This window comes from Protopterus annectens, chromosome 4.part0 (assembly GCF_019279795.1).
Source record: "Protopterus annectens isolate FY-2018-M chromosome 4.part0, PAN1.0, whole genome shotgun sequence".
NCBI classification, from domain to species: domain Eukaryota; kingdom Metazoa; phylum Chordata; order Ceratodontiformes; family Protopteridae; genus Protopterus; species Protopterus annectens.
The window spans coordinates 1,926,251,992-1,926,272,993 of record NC_056733.1 but is presented as its reverse complement, the minus strand read 5'-3'; the positions used below and the strand labels follow the sequence as shown (position 1 = coordinate 1,926,272,993).

Sequence of the window (21,002 nt, the reverse complement as noted above, 5' to 3'; positions counted from 1 at the left end):
AAACTCTAGCTGTACTTGGTTGCATACAGCCTACTCAGAGGGGATCTCTGCCTGACATACAAGGCCATGTCCAACCCAGAATTGATGGACATGCTCCACCTAAAGAAAACCATATCCCCTCATGCCACATGCTCTAGGGATCTAAACCTCACTACTACAATAAATACGATGTGCTTCCTGTCCCAGAGACTTCCCATGCTTTGGAACAAGATTCCAATTTACATTAGGCAGAGCTCCTCACTAACACTCTTCAAGTGAAACCTTGACGAGTGGATGAGAAACAGAAAGTTTACCCTGGGGATCAATTCAGTGGCTCTCCTGGACAGAGGCACAGGGAACTAATCTAATGGGGTGGCGAAAGCCAACACATTCTGGCTAGGCTTATAACTGCCTTTTGGCAGATAGCCTAGTACCTACCTATGAACCTATTAACTGCATCCTGCAGATTTCTTGTTGTGATTTTGGTTTGTTTTTTTTTTTTTTTTTTGCTCAAGAGCATACCACTGTGTATTTTTTGAAGTGAAAGAAAATTAATTAATTTTGGGATGCATGGCTAGGCTTAAAAAAAAAAACTGTGGTTATTAGCCTAGTACACACCAATGAACCTGGTATGGTTGTACAACTGCAGGAGTAGTGTATAACTTGTCATGTTTAGGTAATACCGAGATATTTTATTTCTCAAGCATGAGATAAACTACAGATGCTATATAGGCATAATGAGGCTCCAACCAACATCAATTATACAACATTTAGGAAACCCTCTATGTTTATTCCCCAGCAGCATCCATTACTAGATGCTTTTGAGAATGCAGTAGAAAATGATTTGTTTGAGTTATACAGTAATAATACAGCAAAATGTCAGTTTGTTAATCTAACAGTCAATGAAAGGAAAGCCCTTGATGAGTTAAGGAACAATGAAACCATTGCTATCAGACAAGCCGATAAAGGCGGCGCAATTGTCGTCATGGACAGCTCTCATTATTTTAGTAAAATGGAGAACATGCTCTCTGATGTTGAAACTTACTTACTCATTTCCAATGTGAAACTTAATAATTTAATCAGAGATGTGCATGCACGTTTATATGATTTGATGTTAGCAGAGGTCATTGACAATGATTTATACACCTATTTTTTGGTTGATAAACCCCTGATACCTTCTTTCAGGGGTTTACCTAAGATCCACAAAAACAAATTGGATCCGCCCATGCGTCCTATAGTGTCCAGTCATGGTTGGCTGACTGAACCTTTATCTATTTATCTTGATAAAGCACTAAAACCTATTTTATCAGAAGTCAAGCATGTTCTAAAGGACACTGCGAATTTCCTTGAGAACTTAGCTAACCACAGTTCCTCATCATCTTTTAGTGGAGATGATTTATTAGTCACGCTAGACGTGAGATCTCTTTTTACCTCCATACCTAATTGTTCAGGGATGGACTTTGTTAGAGGCATGTTAGTGAACTATAAACTTTCTGAACGTATTATATACAGATACATGTCACTCTTGGAAACTATTTTAGAAAACAATGTACTTTGCTATAAGGACAAATATTATTTACAAACTAAAGGTGTTGCGATGGGCACCCCATGTGCCAACGCCTATGCTAATTTGGTGTTGACACATTGGGAGAGGGACTTTGTTTTAAATAGAGATTCTGCATTTATTGATCATCTTATATTTTATAATAGATTTGTAGATGATGTGTTTTTGTTGTGGAGAGGGACTGTTGAACAACTTTTGGAATTTGTGACCTACCTCAATAATACTACTGATTTTCTCAAATTTGAGTGCACGTATTCCTTTGACAATATTGATTTCCTGGATGTTAAGATTATTAACACCCCAATTGGCTTTGATACTGAACTCTACAGGAAAGACTGTTGGAAAAATAATTTATTGCACTGAGAAAGTATGCATCCTAAACATGTATACAAAAACATCATTACTAATCAGATGGTCAGAGTATCCAAGCTAACATCCCAAACAACAGCATATTGTGAGCAAAAAGAGATTTTGGCCGAGAATTTTCTATCTAGGGGTTACAATAAAAAACACATTATGGAAGCTGTCTCTAAGAGTGACCATCATAGGCAATATAAAGGAGCCCCCTTGATTAACAAATCATATGGCCCCGCACAATCACCTAAATGTGGAAACAGTGATAATTTTAATAGGATAGTTATTCCGTTTACTAATAGGAATAATCATATATTGAACGTTTTTAATAAACATTGGGACATATTAATGACTGATGACACCATCAGATCATTGGTGGATGTAAGACCCAGAGTTGCATATAGAAACATGCCCTCACTTAATAGGCTCCTATGCTATGATAATATCCATCAAAACAAGCACCTGAGTACGAAAACAGGGACCTTTGCATGTCATGCCTGTAATCAATGTACATACATATCTAATTCAGATACTTTCATACATCCAGCTACCAAGAAGAGGTATATATTCAGAAACCATGCCACTTGTAAATCTACTGGCCTGGTTTACATAGCTGAGTGTCAATTATGCATGAAATTTTATGTCGGCATGACAACTAGATCACTACGAGAGCGCATAAGAGAACACATTTATGCTATTAATAAGGGAAATATTACCAATGCCCTTGCAAAACATACAATGGAGCAAGGTAATAAACACAACTTCAAATTTCAAGTACTTGAGTTGGTGAATACCAATAAAAGGCTGGGCAACATCAAGAATAGAATAGAGGAAAGAGAGGGTAAGTGGATAATGAAACTACAAGCCCATAGATTTGGGCTTAATGAAAAGCTATCCATTAAACCCTTTTTAGCATCTAGGAGTCTTAAACACTAAGCTGTACCTTTTAAATGCATTCTGTTGTTTTAATTACTTAATTGTTTAAATGAATCTAGTGATGTCATGAGTTTTTTTGTATAAAGGGAGGGGTGATTTTCACTGCATTTATATCTGATGAAGCGTTGGAAGCAACGCGAAAGCGCTTATATCTCTGCAGTTTCTGTGTTTGTGTTTTTACAATAAACGTGGATTATTGGTTTTACAAGGAGACTTCTTGAGGTTTTATTGATTTGGCGACCTATGGTGCACTCTTCATTTTCTACTTACAGTGAGGAGTACTTGGTCAATATACAAATGGCATGAAAGTACTAAAAGAATGATTACTATGTTATTATCTGTTACATTAAATTATACATACATAATTACAGACATGCTTCTCATTAGAAAGTTTTGCTAAGTTCTCTTACGAAAACAGTTGAATGCACTCACTTCAGTCATTATCAAATGTACTTGAACTATACATGTGTTATTTAAAAAGCAAACCCTTAAATTTGGTTATGGATGATATTATATTTTTTCTAACTGCAGGTATTTTGTTTTATGACAGACTATTTTACAAAAATACCCCTTCTCCAGTAGCAGATTCAAATGGGGTTGAAATTAGCTCTATCCTGTTGTTATTGTTGCATATAACATAATAGCGTGCAGATGGGTTTTTCAGAACTATGCTCATTGTCATGTAATACATGTAGACAATACTGCAATTTCATTAATTTGAATAGCGGTGTGCTGAGATATAACGCTGATATGTCAGTTACTGGCTGCTGATTAAAATTCCTTAATATGTCATGCTGGTGTAGTCTGAAGTCAGCAAGAAAGGCAAACCTGTTGATTCTAGCTAAAGCACTGCATAGTGTTTCCATGTTATTTCTGGAGTGCAGTGCAGTTATGGGCAGGGCATAATGTGTTTTTTGGGGGGAATTAAGCATTTAGCTGTAGCTAATCTAATTTCATGGGCTAGTAGGTATGATAATTTTTAGTTGCAATATGATTTTTGATACTGTAATTTCAGTTTGGAGTTTGAGGGATAGTTTTAGGTTGAGCATTAGGGCAAGGTATATGCAGTTATTCACCTTGGGAACCTTATTATTTTGAGTGTCGTAGGAATGCAGAGGTGATGTGCTGGTTTAAGTTTTTTTGGGTTGTCAAAAAGCATTATCTCTGACATTTTATTACTAATAAGTCTGTTTACCTAGGGGGAAAAGTTTGATGTTTGTGCAATGAACTTATTTGCAGAGAAAGTTAAGGTCCCTGTAGTATATCCTGAAATCAAAATACGTCAGACTTTTATCAATATTCCGACAACAATTAGTTGAAGAATTTCCACTTAGGGATGAGAACATAGTTTTAGAGTTTCCTGGGAGAACCCATTTCATCTAGTGCAGCAACAAAATCATGCTTGGTGAAAAAGTGCATTTCAAAGTTATGGCAAACATCAGTCTCAATTCCAAGCTTTTGGGGAAGCAGTACATCGAATGCACAAACCTGGAATTATAGAAGATTCATAATGTGACTGAAATCATCCAGTTGCACTGGTCTTCAAGCCAAATGGGTTTAAAAAGTGTTGCACTGATTTGTGTGAGTTTAATAGTACTTCCAAATTTGAATCCTATTCATTGTACCTAGTGAATGAGCAGGTTGAAAGCTTTAGCAAAGCTAGGTTTCTGTCCACTTTAGAGTTAACCAAAGGCTATTGGTAAATACTTTTAGTCAGAGAAGATAAAGAAAAGATGACATTTTCCTCATCAGAGGGACTTTTCCATTATTAATTTGTGTGTCCTAATGTAACCATTACATCTGGTCTCTGTGCAACGCTTACAATGTTCCAAAGGCTGATGGATAAAATCTTTAAACCACATACCAAATATGCATCAGTCTACCTGAATGACATTGCCATATTCTATGAAGACCATGAAAAACATATCCCAGAAGATCAAGCTATCTTGATTTTTTTAATTCCAAGATGGAATAACAATCAATCCAGCTGTTTGCAAATTAGGCATGTGGCAGAAGACTGCTTTTTGGGGTATGTAAATGGCAATTATTAATAAATCATCAGGTTGAAAAGGTGGAAAAAGTCAAAAACTGGTCATATCCACTAAGGCAAATCAAGTGAAAGTGTTCGGTGGTCTGGCTAGCTGCTATAGGAAGTTTATTCCAAACTTCGCTACAATTATATGGCCCCAGACTGACTTAAACAATGAGATAATCCCTGTGACTGCCACATGGGCAGCTGCAGCTGAGCAGCCCTTTTAGTGACTAAAGAGTGTGCTGTACGTCAAACCCGTGTTAGTGGCCACACCTTTTTATAAACAGGTTTTCGTGTTTAGAGATGCCACAGAAGGTGAGAATGGTATAGTTTTATCATAGACAGTTGAGAGGGAAGAGTATCCTGTGTGCTGCCTCAGCAGGACGCTCACTGCTATTGATTGAAGATACTCTTCACTGAAAAACAGTGCATGGCAATAAAGTGGACATGTTTTGATTACTGCTTAAGAAAAAAATCATTTTAGTTACTGATTGTGTCTCTTTACAGTGGTTATTCTGACAAAAGGACTACAATCCCAAATGATAAGATGGGCATCGGTCATTCATCCCTCTAGTTGCTGTGTCCACCACCACCCAAGTTATGCTTTTCTAATGTCAACTGGTTTGTCACGGGGCTACGACCTGTTTCTGCATATGGGAGCTGATGGGAGTATCATGTAATACAATACATGCAGAGCCAGATGCATGTACAAGCAGTGTGGAACAGGCTTATAACAGGGGGTGTATCATACAAACAAAACTCAGACTGCTCAGGCCAGCAAGTCACAGTAAGTCAGGAATCCATAATGATTAATAGGGGACTATCATACTTTTGGGAGTATAAGTTAGTTTTTATCTGTAAGGAAGATGGATTTAGGGTCTTCCTGGGGTCTAAGGAGGATTCTGAGGCAGAAGTGTTCAAATCGCTGTCAGTGAAAAGAAATTGAAGTATGCAGGACCATGAGAAGAAATGAAGCTGTGTTAGGAGAAGCAATTGCCCTGACTGGTGAACAGAAAGTGCATCTGGGAAGCTGGTTTCCTGCGACAGTGTGGGACTCCACCTGCCTGTATAGGAATGTTAGCTGAAGCACCGACACCTTTAAGTATTGAGGTCCTTTGAAAAATAATACAAGAGTTTGCTGGGACTGCTGAACTGGATTGCTATGAATTTTAATCTGTGAGGTAGTATTCACAGGATATGTGTAACTGATTTTTTCCCAATATCCATGAAATCATTACACCTGTTTTCCTTCTAAACAAACTTGCATGTAACAACTGCAAAAATACCTGTTTTGTGACTACCAGCATAACAAAGAAGGGACAACATGTATGAGTTTAAAAAAATGATGATAATTATTCTGCAAAAGGTGAGTAGTTTTTGAAGATACATTAAAATTATATTATCTAGTCCTTAAAATCTAATGCAGTAGTGAAAGAAATCCCAGCTTGTGCCAACAATATCTTTACAGGAGGTTCTTTTAAAGTATTAAGTCCATTTGTTGAACAGAAAAAAGAAGTGAAAGAATTTTCCAGAAGCACTCAAAGGATATGCAGTTTTACATTTAGAGTGTTTAGCTATTGTTAACCACTTAGGTTTAAATGGCCATGCAGCTGTAGCTTTTCCAGATGAGAAGCCTTCTTAAGCTTCAGCGGGCACAGAACAGCCAGCTCTATTAGCATAAAAAAATAAAGCCCTGACTATGACTCAGACAAACAAAATTTAGCTTGTGGCTTGGCCATCTGCTTGAGCTGATGTGAGAAGGAGGGTGATGCCCATCCAGAAAAGGAGGAGCAGACCGGTCCTGTCAAATTCCACAGTCCCTTAGTGAAGGAACACCACAACAGATGGAAAGTAGGAGGTTAGGTGTTTGCTGAACAAGCTGCTTTGGCAGTAGTTCTTATCAAGAAAGCACAGAAGTGTACACCAGTCATCCCCATGGTAATGTGGGTTGCTAATCTCATGCACAAAGTAGGGGATAAGTCCTACCAAAACTATTCCCTCATTGCTAGGATGAGAGAAAATGCCCAAACCATGCCATCACTGCCTAAATAACAACTCCTCTAGAAGGCTGTTACTCCACTGCTGGGGAAAAGAAGGGACAGAGCCCCATAGCAGGAAGTGTGATTGCACTAAGCACAGGGACACAGGGATAAACATAAACAAATAAATACAAATACTACAATTTGTTAAGCACAAAATCTACATTTTCGGCAGAAATTCAGTAGATAAATGTATATGCTGCTGAAGAGTAAGCAGCCATTTTATAAAAAAATTAGTGGACGACAAAATGTTCTACAATATCAATAACCAACAACATAATTTACAGGGCTGTGCAAAACCTTAAAGTACTGCTGGTTAATCTGTTCAGCAGAGAACAATAAGTCACTAATGTAAGATGGAGGAAACAAGTATAGAAGTCATGAAGACTGAGATGCTCAATTGAGTCAAACAGGGACAGAAAGCATGGAACATTTTTTAAAATATAAAAATCTTAACGGCTGCTTTGAAAGCAATAGCAGCTAAAATAAGCTACACAGAGTAGAATTATAATACATGTTAATAAAGGAATGACAAACAGCAGAGAAAACAGTAATGATTATGAAACAAGAGGTCAAAAGTATATGCAGTGCACAGAGAATGTAGGGGCATCATTAATGACGCACGTCTTGAAACATGAGCATTAACAGAACAGCAAGCTACCTTTTAAGTTTCCATCTGAAAACAAATGTACATGATGACTGCACTGAAGCAGGCAGACAATTTTATAGATATGGGGGCATATATACGTATATATTATTGTGCACTAATCTAGTTAGCTTAAGTAAATGGCCACAAAATGTACATAGTAATTTTCAATTTATAATCTAAGTGTCATGATTACCTTATGTACCTCCGGTAAACAGAACAATTTCACAGATTCTGTGATCAGAGTTAATATTTTTGACATTATTATAGTTTTCTTTCTGAATGTAATTTTCAGGTTCACTGCTTAGATATTACAAGGTGGGCAGTCAGCCCTTGCCCACTAATCAGTGTTATCTGAGGACTTGATTATTATGACACTGCTTATTACAGGATTATGCATTGTATTAGAATTATACCACTGTGAATGGGTTCATCTAATGCACACAAAAGTTGCAATTATTTTTAAGTTACTGCTGGAAACATTTTATTGTTGAACATATTTAAAAGTATACAAAGGTACTTAAAAGCATTCAAAGGAACATAAGAGCATCTTAAAAGATAATATACGAAACGATGAAGACTGAAGTCATATTGATGCTTACCTAATGATGTTCTGGCAGGCACTGCATCCTTGTTAATCCAGAAGGACACCCAAGACAGGACAACAATCAGTGTACAAGGGATATAAGTCTGAATGGTGAAATATCCCATCCTTCTGGTGATGTCAAAATGAACAGACATGACAATATAATCACCTGTAAAGGAAAACAATATATCAGTCCCCTTTTATGGAACCTTATCATATATTTCTGATACCCATTAATTGTAGACAGTGATTAATATAATACATATTAGTACATTTCAGATGGTAGGCCACTTTTAGCACTCTTGATAAGACACAAGCAGCATATGTATACATAACCTGCACATTAATGCAGCCTTGAATATGCACACAACTACAAATATCTTATCATATTATTTGTAACTTCTCCCCTGCAGTGTGCTGGCTAGAAGAAGCATATGGTTGGTCACAGGCAGGCATTTAAATGGGATGTATCTTCAGTGGACAATGCTGCATATTTTTCCACTTATGAGAGAAAAATATATGATATTGGTAACCCCAATGAAACAATTTAGTCTGTTAATGAATATGCATCTGTGCTATAATTACACAATATTTTACGTACGGAGCACACTGTGATGTTTGTTTTTAGTCAAAGTACTTTGCATGTGGCTGAATTACTGATGCTGTCCGTACAGAGTTTGGTATTAATTTGCCTTAATTTCATGCCCTGATGCATCATCTAGGAATTAGAATAACTTCAGTCATTCTATTATTTCTCATTGACTTTGCAAAAATGTGTGAATATTAAATGTTAAAGAATTCTCAAGTTTACAACATGACACCATGATCTTGATAATAACCCTAATCTGTGGCAGAAAAGAAATAATAACAAATACCACAAGTGTAAAAAGAAAAAGAAAGTTGAAGTTTATAATTGTACAAAAACAGCTCCTACATCCATATCTAGTGTTTGTGTGTATGTGTGTGTGTGTGTGTGTATGTTCATTGAACGAAAGTACGTTTCAACGAATGTTACTTACTCAAGCTGATTCCACCGAAGCCTCTTTATAATGAAAGCATGGACTGCCAAATTCCTTTCCCTATGAAAGGAACCACTTGGTCACCATGGTAATGAACCAAAATGGACCAAACCTATGCCTCCCATGTGGGGGCTTTACCCCCCCCCACTCCCATACTTAAATATACTAACTCCAAGCTTGCACTAAAGGGAAGAGAGAGGACAGTTCACCATGGTGGCCAAGTAGCTCCTTTCACAGGTTAAGGAATTTGGCAGTCCGTGCTTTTGTTATGAACAGGTTTCAGTTGAATCAGTTCGGGTAAGTAACGTTCATTGAAGTACTTTTGTACAATGAACATAGATGCATATATACACACACATATACATATATATATATATATATATATATATATATATATATATATATATATATATATATATATATATATATATATGTATGTATATCTACACACACAGACATACACACACACACACACACACACACACACACACACACACACACACACACACACATTTATACACAAACACTACAGAATAGTGAACTCACGACAGGAATAGTTAGTCAATAAGTAGGACAGATCAAATGCACAGGACTACAGAAATGTCTGATTGGAAAAAATGCAGACTAAAATGTATTCACATACTTGTACAGATATGTTGTACATGGGTGACAGTCAGTAAGTGAATACATGTGTTTTACTCAGTACGATTTTGGAGAGAGATGATATCTTATAGGGACGACTGAAAGTGTGGTGTCAAAGTATGCTGGTGGTGATTCCTGTCTATAGGGAGATTCCTCCCTTTTATGAGTAGCTATGACCATGAAGTTGGTATATTTAACTCCCTGCAAAATCACTTTTTTATGATTTGGTATTATGTATGGGGGGGTTGGTACTGCTGTCATATATCTTGGAATAGATTATTGACTTTTTAATTTTTTAGTCATGATACTCCAGCTAACTACCCTTAATAACAAAAAACATCAATTTGCTTCTTAAATAAAGAAGGAGGAGCTACAGGCCCTTTGAGATATACACCTTGATCAGACAACTGTGAATAGTGAGTAGAGCCTCTTTCTCATACTCCCTTATCCCATATCACTACTGCACCCCCTTATCTGCATTACGTATGAACTATGTCTTATATATAATAAATTTTCTCTTTCAGGAGGTTTGAGATTATGTGAATATTTTTAAAACTAAAATGCTGTTTATTTAAATCATTCAATATAGCTTGTTTAAAAATTCTGATAGCAGGCAGGTAGAGGAGATTACATTCATATTTTTATTTTTAAATAAAATTGTGAGGATGTACGCCTTCCCCGGAAGTCAGTTTATGGACTTCAAATTGAGTTTTCTACAAAAATATTTTAAATCCAAATGTGACACATAGAAAGATGGAATAAACTTTAAACTTTGCTAAGTTTAGAAAAATACTTAGAAAGTAAATTAAAGTTGGCTAAGTTAACAACCAAATAAATTGACTCATTTATTTCAAGTCCTTAGATAGCTGCATCATTTTTTTTCTTGGAGTTCAGTGCTTTTCTCCCCTCTTTTGGTTTTAATGGGGCTTTCAAATTGGAATGCTTGACAAGAGGGGATGCTTCAAAAGAATCAGGTTCTGCTTCCATATTAGAGGAAATATCAATGGTAAATTCTCTTCCTCTTACTGCTGAATCTGCATAAGACTGTATGTTATACTTATTTCTGATCCTTCCCCTATTAGTTGCTTGATAAGAAGTTGTAGCAAAGTGTACTAGATGTTTTTGTTTCTTCCAAACATAGTATTGTTAAAGTCATTCAAGTCTCTTTTACTTTTTTTTAAATTTCCTGGACTGTAACTCACTATCCAAAGTTTCAATAGTTTTCTTATATGTGCCATAATATGAGCCATATGCTGGATCATTTTACAAACCCAAAGCTTGATTTAATGTAATGGTTACATTATCACTTAGAGCAGACAAATTACCTTCATAATACTTAATCAAAAGTTTCACAAACATCACCAAGACAGTATTGTAAATAGTATGTCATATACTTACAAAAGAATCATACATCCCATTGCCAGGGTTCTATGCACATCAGTAGTCCACAGTATACCGTAAAGAGTTGAATGTAGCTATTAGGTGTCCAAAAATGCCTAACAGTTGTTCAAAGTGCTTTGGTGTGCTAAGATAAAATTGAAAAAGCACTTTTAGTTGGTGCCAGGTTGAACAGACTTTACTTTTGGTCCTTGCCAATGAATATGGATTGGTTTAAGCCAAGGGATGCCTTCCTTACTAGTAAAAAATCCAGCTAGTAAAATCAAGAAGTTATTAAAAGTAACACAGTTTTTTATTTTTAAATCCAAAAGGCAAAAATCAATAATCCAGATATGACAATGATATTTTCCAAGAGCTCCTTTGAGAGAAACCTAGCAAGTACTGCCAAGGATAATCATTAGGCCTTTTAAAGCTGTATACATAACCTAAAGGGTAGGACCCAAGCATGTGCAGAACTGTTGGATAACAGTATCACACACACTGACACCAGAGATAGCAAACCTGCTAGTGGATAGGTTTGGTGAAAAATTCACCCTTTATCCCCTCCTAACTTACAACAAACCCTCTTCCAACCCCCCCACCTTACATATCTGAAGAGTAGGTCCTCAAAGCCCTGTCCAAGGCAAAGAACATGGCCTCTATGGGACCAGATGACATCCCAGGCTGTCTTCTAAATAGCTAAAACATGAACTAGCATCACTACTAAGCACCCTTTTTAATCATAGCCTAACCACAGGCTTTGTTCCTGTGGAATGGAGAACAGCTACAGTTATTCCCCTCAACAAAGGTGGCCTAGTAACAGACCCAGGGAATTACAGACCCATAAGCCTAATAAGCCTCATCTATAAGGCCACGGAATGTATTATTAGGGACCTCATAAACAAAGACATAGGTGACCTCCAAATCCTGGATCCTACTCAATGTGGCTTCATTAAGGGCAGATCCTGTCTGTTAAATCTGGTGGATTTCTCTGAAAGTGTGACCAAGGCTATTGATGAGGGCAAATCTGTGCACACAGCATACATCAGCTTGGGAAAGGCTTTTGACACAATCCCATATTCAGGCATTACTGATAAACTTAGCAAACTGAATGTAAACTCTTTTGTTATAAGATGGGTTGCCAACTGGCTCACAAACTGAACACACGCTACCAAAGCGGGTGACTCCAGATCAACCAGCAGACCTGTTACCAGCGGGCTGCCACAGGTGTCAATGATGGGCCCCCTACTGTTTGGTATATTCTTCTCAGAAGTTCAGGTCAAAACTAAAGGGTTGTGGCTGACCATGTTTGTAGATGACTGCAAACTAGGTGCAATCACTGAATCCCCAAATGATGTCAGTATACTCCAGGATAGTCTCACACTGGCCAATGACTGGTGTATTAATCATACTCTCAACTAAAATGCAAAGAAATGCATCATCATTCCATTCAGCACAAACAATGTCCCTTCACGCTATCAAATCAATAACAATAACCAAAGTACCTATGAAGTGTTAAGGTACCTGTAATCACAGGTTGACTGTGACCTTAACTTCAACCATGATGTGTCTACCATTGTAAGGAAAGGTTTCCAGGTAGCTCACTTGATTAGTAAAGGCATCACACTGAGAGCAAAAGAAGTTATAACCTCCCTTTGCTTGGCACTTATCTGGCCCATAATTGAGTATAATGCCCCATTTGGTATGTACCGTACTAAGCACCTACAGTAATTAGAGAGACCTCAGAGGTTTCTAACAAATAAGATCAAGGGCCTCCAGCATGTGCCTTACACAGACTGACTAAAATCCCTGTCACTATAGTCCGTATCATATAGACTTCTTAGGGGAGACTTATGTCTGGCCTATAGAGCAACCAAAAACCCAAACCTAATGAACTTACTGCATATCCATAAATCAAATGGGTCTAGGGCTACCCATTCCATGGACTTAAATATGGCCTGTGACTTAAATAGAACATGCTAGAGGGAGAGATTTATCTCCCAGTGAGTGCTATGTCTTTGGAACTGGCTACAAATTCATGTGAAACAGAGCACCTCTATGAAACTGTTCAAGAGGAACCAGGATGAGTGGATGGGGCACAATAAATTCTTACCAGGGATAGCCCACAACCCTCCTGGACATGGGCAGTCATCAAGAAATGGAATCTTGGGTATTAACTAGTACCTCTACGGTACGACATTGGGTTGAAATGACTAGGCTTAAAATTACCTCCGGGTCGTTAGCCTAGTAATCTCATATGATCCTATGATCCTATCCTTCCAGCATTAATAATAACAATTCACAACAGAATGTACAAGAAGGCAAAATCCAGATAGTGTGGGGACTAAAGACAAAAAAAATATGTAAAGGTTCAGCACAATTATATTTAAGAACATTTAATTGGTTAGTAATATCCAAGATCTGATTCACAAATGTACCATGGTTTTAATAAGCATTTTCTATGTTGTGACAGACACATACAAAAAAATAATTTTATAAGAGTGCAGTAAGCTTCATGTTGCAAATAAAGACAAATAACCTTCAAGAAAACATGAACTGAGATTCAAAAACTCCCAATATTAACAATAAGAATATATAAACAAAACTAATCCATCTTGAATTTTTTGTAAAACATAATTAAATAAAAATCATTATTTCCTCAACAAATATAACTATATATTATGATATATCTATATCTGTCTATTCATACGCGCACACACAAACACACACACACACACACACACACACACACACACACACACACACACACACACACACACATACTGTATGCATAATTATATTAGCATCAGGCGGTCAGAACATCAAATGCTAACCTAACATTTTTATGTAAAATTCTCATTTTAACCAGGTCAATATAAGGTGCTCAAAGCAAAAATCAATGACTTTTTTATTGTCAAGAAGGCCAGGTTTCTGGAAATTAGCTAAAAGAACCTACCACTCTATCTCTGGCAGTAAAATACAAATCTGCACTGGGATGTGTATGAGAATATTTATATCAAGGGTTTGTGTTTCTTGTATATTTTAAAAGAACTGCTACAGCTGATAAGGTCACATATTTTAATAACTTTGGTTAAATTTGCAGATGAGAAATGCTTTGTTTTGAATACATTAGGCTAAAAAATGCAGTTACCACATTACTACAAAGTGTACATCCTTGCAAAGAGAGTCTGATGAATAAAAAAAAGGCTGACCGAATCTCTTGCCATTTGAGTAATCAAATTTGCACATAAGATCCAACAACTTTAGAAAACATCTATCCCTTTTATTAAATGTCAGCATTTTCTCATAATATCCTTGATGCAAAAAGTATTTTTGCTTTATGTGGTAACCAATTTATTTAAATATATTTGTGCATATTGGTCCTTCCTCCTGTATTTCAGTGTTTCTAGTTTACTGGAATTGTTGGCAGTTGTCTTAGCTTTATTATCATCTTTCTTTATTTAAGAAGCACATTTATGATTTTAAAATCTACTAACTGTTGAGGAGTTATCCAGCCAATTGATTTATTTTCAAAACAAAATGTACAAGAATTATTTTCCACCACCATTTATACTGATTGTGTTGAGTTCCCCAACTTAAACTTACTCACTGCTGTTGGCATTTGCTCACATTTCTTCTGCAAGTTTAAATGAGGCTGCTAACTTTTTAGACATTCTTCAGAAGAAATGAATTGTGAATTCATCCCATATGAAGATGTTTGATGTCAGATATTTGTGTATAATTATTCCACTTCTGGGAGGAATATAAGCATTTCAATGTTTTTTTCTTAGAATCATTAGGAAATATTCTGAGCTCAATGTATTCTTGTTAAGATTGTTGAAGCATGTGCTAACCAAGAATGTTATTTTAATCCTGGGTGAAGGCTTCCATTAAGGTTAGTGGTACCACAATAGGGGTACATTTAACCCCAATTATCTGGATTTATTCAAGGGATATTTTGAAAGGAAATATATTTTGATCATCTGACTCTAAGACATATTAATATGTTGCATTGTTATCTTTATAATTGTTGGTTAATATGGGATGAGACACTTAATGTACTCAGAACATTTATAAGATACCTTAATTAAAATGAATATGGACATTTTGTTTATAATCAAGTATGATTTATTTGTCAAGGTCTTACTTGATTTCGATATTATCAAAGAGAATGATGACACTTTTTGTATCACTTTATAGGAAGACATTTAATAATCATTATTTGTTATATGAAAGCTGTTGTCATCCAAGGCACAATACAGATAATATTCCAAAGTCACAATTCTTTAGGATCAGAAGAATTTGTAGCAATGAGCAGAATTTTAATAATGAAGCTGACATTTTATATCCCAAACTTTTAGAAAGACTTTTTACCATAAGAATGGTTAATAAAGCTAAGACAATTTACAACAGATTAGAAACTTTGAAATACATAGATAATAAGCAAAAAGTACAGACACATTGGAAAGATTTAGTACCACATACGGCTCAAATAAATCATGAATCAATAATATAAAAAAGCACTTATATTTTATAAGAGGGGGATAGATTTTTTAAACATTTTGATGGTCGACTATGCAGATTTGGTTACCAAAAGGCAATACATTAAGACAGTATTTTCTGGATACAAAAACCAATACTGCCAAATCATTCATGGGATCTTCTTTGCATGGATATCTGCCATGTGGTAACTACATTTATTGTCATAACACATGCAAAAATGAAGCATTTCACGTTACGTAGAGAAGACTTCTTTACCTTGGAAACCTAGATTAGAAATGCATTTAAGTGATCTAAGCAATAAAAAGAATACAAACCCTTTTTATAAACATACCCTCACATATACTAATGCACATTTTTTACTGACATCGATCGAGTGGCAGGTTCGTTGATTAATTTCCAGTAACACGTCCTTCTCAGTAATCAAGAAAAACCCTGGATTATTGCTTTGGCTGTCTTGTGAAGATCTACTTTGAATGAAGAACTTAAATACATTAAGCTAGCATTTAAATATTTGACCACTTGATGGCAGCAAACTTAGGCATATTTATATATGTAAGTTGTTATGTTTGTTTAAACTTAGAGGAACAATGATTTTTATTTAGTAATGTTTTTTGCAAACATTTTAAGACATATTGATTTTGTTCATACATTTTTATTCTGTACATTTGGCATGTTTAATCTCAGTCCATGATTTCTTTAAGGTTATCGTTTATTTTTCACATGATGTTTACTACTGTGTTATAAAATGACCTTTTATTTGTCTGACAATATTAAAAAAGCATTTAGTGAAGCTCTACATCTTATGTAAACTGAAGTCTGGATATTACTAAATGATTAAATGGTTATAGATTATTTAACATAACTGTGATAAACCTTTGTGTGTGTTTTTCATAGTGCATGTGCAATTTGACTTTTGCATGGTTGTGCATTTTGGTTTGAAGCTATGCACACACATATATATACATACACTCACATATTGATACATATACACCTTTATATGCATATATACTTGTGTGTGTGTGTGTGTGTGTGTGTGTGTGTGTGTGTGTGTGTGTGTGTGTATGCACACATACTTATACATATACATGATTCATCATTTGAATTTACATCTGCAAGTAGGGGGAACTTGTAATTTTCTTCTTTTCATGACTTTGAATTCATTATAAACTCTGTTGACTTGATTTAAAATTAATCACATCATATGGATAACTGACAAGTCACTTTTTTGTTCAGAAAAATAATTTAATAATGTCATGGGTTAAAAAATTATAGGAGCTTATTAAGACTGACTATTTGTAACAGGTTAGACATAACTGTTGATGTACTTTGGCACTACCTGAAAAGTCAGCTGGTAGGACTAAAGCCATAATGACTAACTGATACTAAGCAGACAATACATATGTAATATTCATTTTTCATAATTAAAGAAATGCTATATATAAATTGTGTCATGCCATGCCACTTTCTCATTCATTACTGAATTACTTCCAGCTCTGAATTTCTGACAACCTTACAATATAAGTATCACTTTACAGATGTAATTCTAGAAGGTAAACAGAATCCTGTGAGAATGATATAATGATGGTAGTATTCTGCATAATTACTTTTCTATTAAATATTCATTGAATATTTTATTTAACATTGCATAATGAAAAACTGAAAAAATGTTCTTCTGACAGCAAGCTAGCATGTTTAATTATGCATCCCATATACTCTCTTCACACCTGCACTTTATCATTTTGACAGGTGTGCAAAGTAAATTCTTCTGCACTACCCTAGACAACAGAAAGTAAAATAATCAGGTTAAAAGAAAGTAAATAAATTGTGTGACTATAAAGACTGAGAGCTGAAATTCAGACATGCTTGCATAATTTTGTCTTACAGGATTATTTTATTTTATCTTATTTTCCTGTTGTTCCATGTGTCCCTTGCCTTCCAGAACTTCTAAGTGCTGACTGGTGCCCAAAAACATGCTCAAAGTGAGTGGCCATGAGAGTTTATGTATTTATTTATTTATATAGTTTGACAGCTGGGTGGGTTGGCTGTCCAGCTGACCCTTTTCATCCGTCACTGGGGCTCCAAAGGAGCAGTATAAAAGGCAATGTTACAAAGTAACACACTTATTTAAGTTAAAGTACAGACTGCTGTTATGTACTTATTTAAGTTAAAGTACAGACTGCTGTTATGTACTTATTCAAGTTAAAGTACAGACTGCTGTTATGTACTTATTCAAGTTAAAGTACAGACTGCTGTTATGTACTTATTCAAGTTAAAGTACAGACTGCTGTTATGTACTTATTTAAGTTAAAGTACAGACTGCTGTTATGTACTTATTTAAGTTAAAGTACAGACTGCTGTTATGTACTTATTTAAGTTAAAGTACAGACAGCTGTTATGTACTTATTTAAGTTAAAGTACAGACTGCTGTTATGTACTTATTTAAGTTAAAGTACAGACTGCTGTTATGTACTTATTTAAGTTAAAGTACAGACTGCTGTTATGTACTTATTTAAGTTAAAGTACAGACTGCTGTTATGTACTTATTTAAGTTAAAGTACAGACTGCTGTTATGTACTTATTTAAGTTAAAGTACAGACTGCTGTTATGTACTTATTTAAGTTAAAGTACAGACTACTGTTATGTATGGGTAAGCATTCAACAAGGATTTATGCATATAAGGAATCTTAAGGCAACATATGAGCTTAGGATAGAGTTTAAACCTCAGTCACAATACGATATATAGTTGGATTTATTTAACTACCACCAAAATAGCATATGCAGTTGGATCTATTACGTAGGTTTTCTTTGAGTTCAGCCATAATGCCTCTTAGTGTATTGTGTTTCCTTGCTTCAAATGGAAGATATTCTAGATAGCTGCCCTAAACAGGACGTGCATTTTCAACAATGACTGACATAGTCTTGGATTTGACCAAAGTCACTGCATCATCCTGGTCTCCTCTAAGACTATACAGTTGATCCTCTAAAGTATTTTTTGAGGGGGGGGGGCATTAATTGAAAAAAAAAGAAATTTTAAATAATATTGTGGTCAGAGGTAAGGTACCTCTACTTTGAATAATAGCCAGTTGAACCCTTAAGCAGTGATGGATATCTGCATCTGATTGAACAAGCCAATATTTTGCTTTCATCCAATGTTAGCTTGTGTGTATTATCACTAGACAGAAAGGTTAGAAGTGCCAGGCCAAATTCAGTTTTAGGGATAAGCACATTTCTGAATGTCAGTTCTGGGCATTTTTGGAGAGGTGATGGGTGAAACTTCTGTTGACAACCTTTTCAGTACATTTTGCAAAGGACAAGGCAGGGTCTAAAGTATTGCCAAGGTATATTTGGTCATTTACATTAGGAAATCAGTTGATCATATTATCTACTATGATAAGGGTTGGGATGTTCAATAGTTTCCTCAGACAGCATGCTAACAGTCTTAGTTGCTGTGCACAGACACATGGAAAGTAAAGATGCATCTTTTCATCAGATGCATAACAGAGATCTCAAGTGAGCTTGAGCGGTTCAAATGGAGGACTTTGAGATGATTTCAAGGTATTTTTGATTAAAAAAAATGTGCATAATAATTTGTAACATCATTGAATTTATAGTCACTACAGACTCTAGATCACCACAGTAGTCAGGAAATCCTTCTATGTGGCACACCTCATCACAAACAGTTTCTCATCCAGGAAAAAGAGGTAATTGTTCCCCCTACTCATCACTCATTAGACCCATTATAGAGTACAATGCCCCTTTTGGTATGTACCTCACAAGACATCTACAACAACTGGAAAGGCCACAGAAATACCTCACAAAGAGGATTACTGCCCCCAACAGATGCCCTATGCAGACCGTCTCAAAAAACCCTAGCTTTACTCTGTCATATATCACCTACTCAGATGCAATCTTTGCCTAACATACAAAGCTATGTCAAACCCAGAGCTGTTGGACATGCTCCACCTAAAGAAATCCCAATCACTCCGAGCTACTCGCTCTAGGGACCGAAACCTTGTCACCACAATAAACAGAACATGCTGGAGGGACAGATTCCTGTCCCAGAGACTTCCCATACTCAGGAACAAACTACCTATTTATATCAAACAAAGCTACTCATTAGCACTCCAAGAAAAATCTTGATGATTGTTGGGAGATAGGAAATCCACCCCGGGGATCACTTCTGTGGCTCTGCTCGACAGGGGCACAGGAAAATTATTTTCTTGGGTGGCAAAAGCCAGGGTTCCGTTTGGCTAGGCTTATATAGACCCCAGGGCCGATAGCCTAGTGCCTACCTATGAACCTATGAACCTTGTTTTATCAAAGATCAGTCGCTGCTGCTTTTTCTACACCATTATTTCCTTTTTTTTTTTTTTTTTTTTTTGCTAAAGTTAACGAGGTCATTTAAACTTCTTTGCTTTACTAAATTATCAAGCTTCTTTAACACTGAATCACAATAAAGAGCCCTATGAGTTGTATTTTTTTTCTGATACGTGATGCTCCATTTGATCCAGATTTCCTTCTCCATTCATTGTATTGTTGATTGTACTAACTCCTTTTCATCTGCAGAAGCACAAACATATCCTACATCACAATCTGTATTTACAAGTCCTGAAGCAATAAACATTCCATTCACTGGTTCATTGAAGAGATTATGGCAGGTAAGTTTTTCAAGAAGCAAGGCTCTCCAAACTGTTCTCAAAAATTAAAGTAATTAGGTTTCCAAAATCAAGTTACGATTAGCCAGTGCAGTGGCACTGAGAGATAAAACTATCACTTTGGAACAGGTGACCCTGGTTCGATTAGCAGCTTGGACAGCTGAAATGAAAGTAAGGGAAAATGAATGTCTGCATAAGTGCACATTGCTTTTGATCTCCAGTGGAAGTCAGGAATACAGGGCATTTTCTAGATCACCACAGAGGCAGGATGATATAGCAGCACTCCCATTGCACACCTGTTGCAAAACAGTACAAATTTTTATGTGTGTGTGTGTGTGTGTGTGTGTGTGTGTGTGTGTGTGTGTGTGTGTCTGTGTGTAGGGGGGGGGACTTGGGTTGAACAACTTCTGGGGGAAGCTTGTCAGGTTCTGCAGACCTGGTGAAGCAGAAAATACCCTCATTGTAAGCTGACTGTCAGCCATATTTATGGGAGACGTTAATTACCCCACTATTAACTTGGAATCCTATATGACATCAAACATACAGGCACAGAGTAATAGGATTTTGTAAACACAATCTCCCTGGACTAGATTGTCAATACACCAACCAAGGGTGCAACCATACTGGATCTGGTCCTCACTAATATGGGAGAGTGCTGCACACCCCCTAG

At 36.1% G+C, this 21,002-nt stretch overlaps 1 protein-coding gene across 2 annotated transcripts in view; it reads right to left on the bottom strand.

Moving 5' to 3' along the window:
• Positions 1 to 21,002, bottom strand: part of LOC122800073 (gamma-aminobutyric acid receptor subunit gamma-2) — an 854,805-nt gene that overhangs the window by 150,422 nt on the left and 683,381 nt on the right. For both annotated transcript variants that reach the window (XM_044069578.1, XM_044069579.1), the window contains exon 7: positions 8,153 to 8,305. In XM_044069578.1, the coding sequence (XP_043925513.1) occupies positions 8,153 to 8,305 (153 nt within the window). The remainder of the gene's footprint in view (positions 1 to 8,152; positions 8,306 to 21,002) is intronic.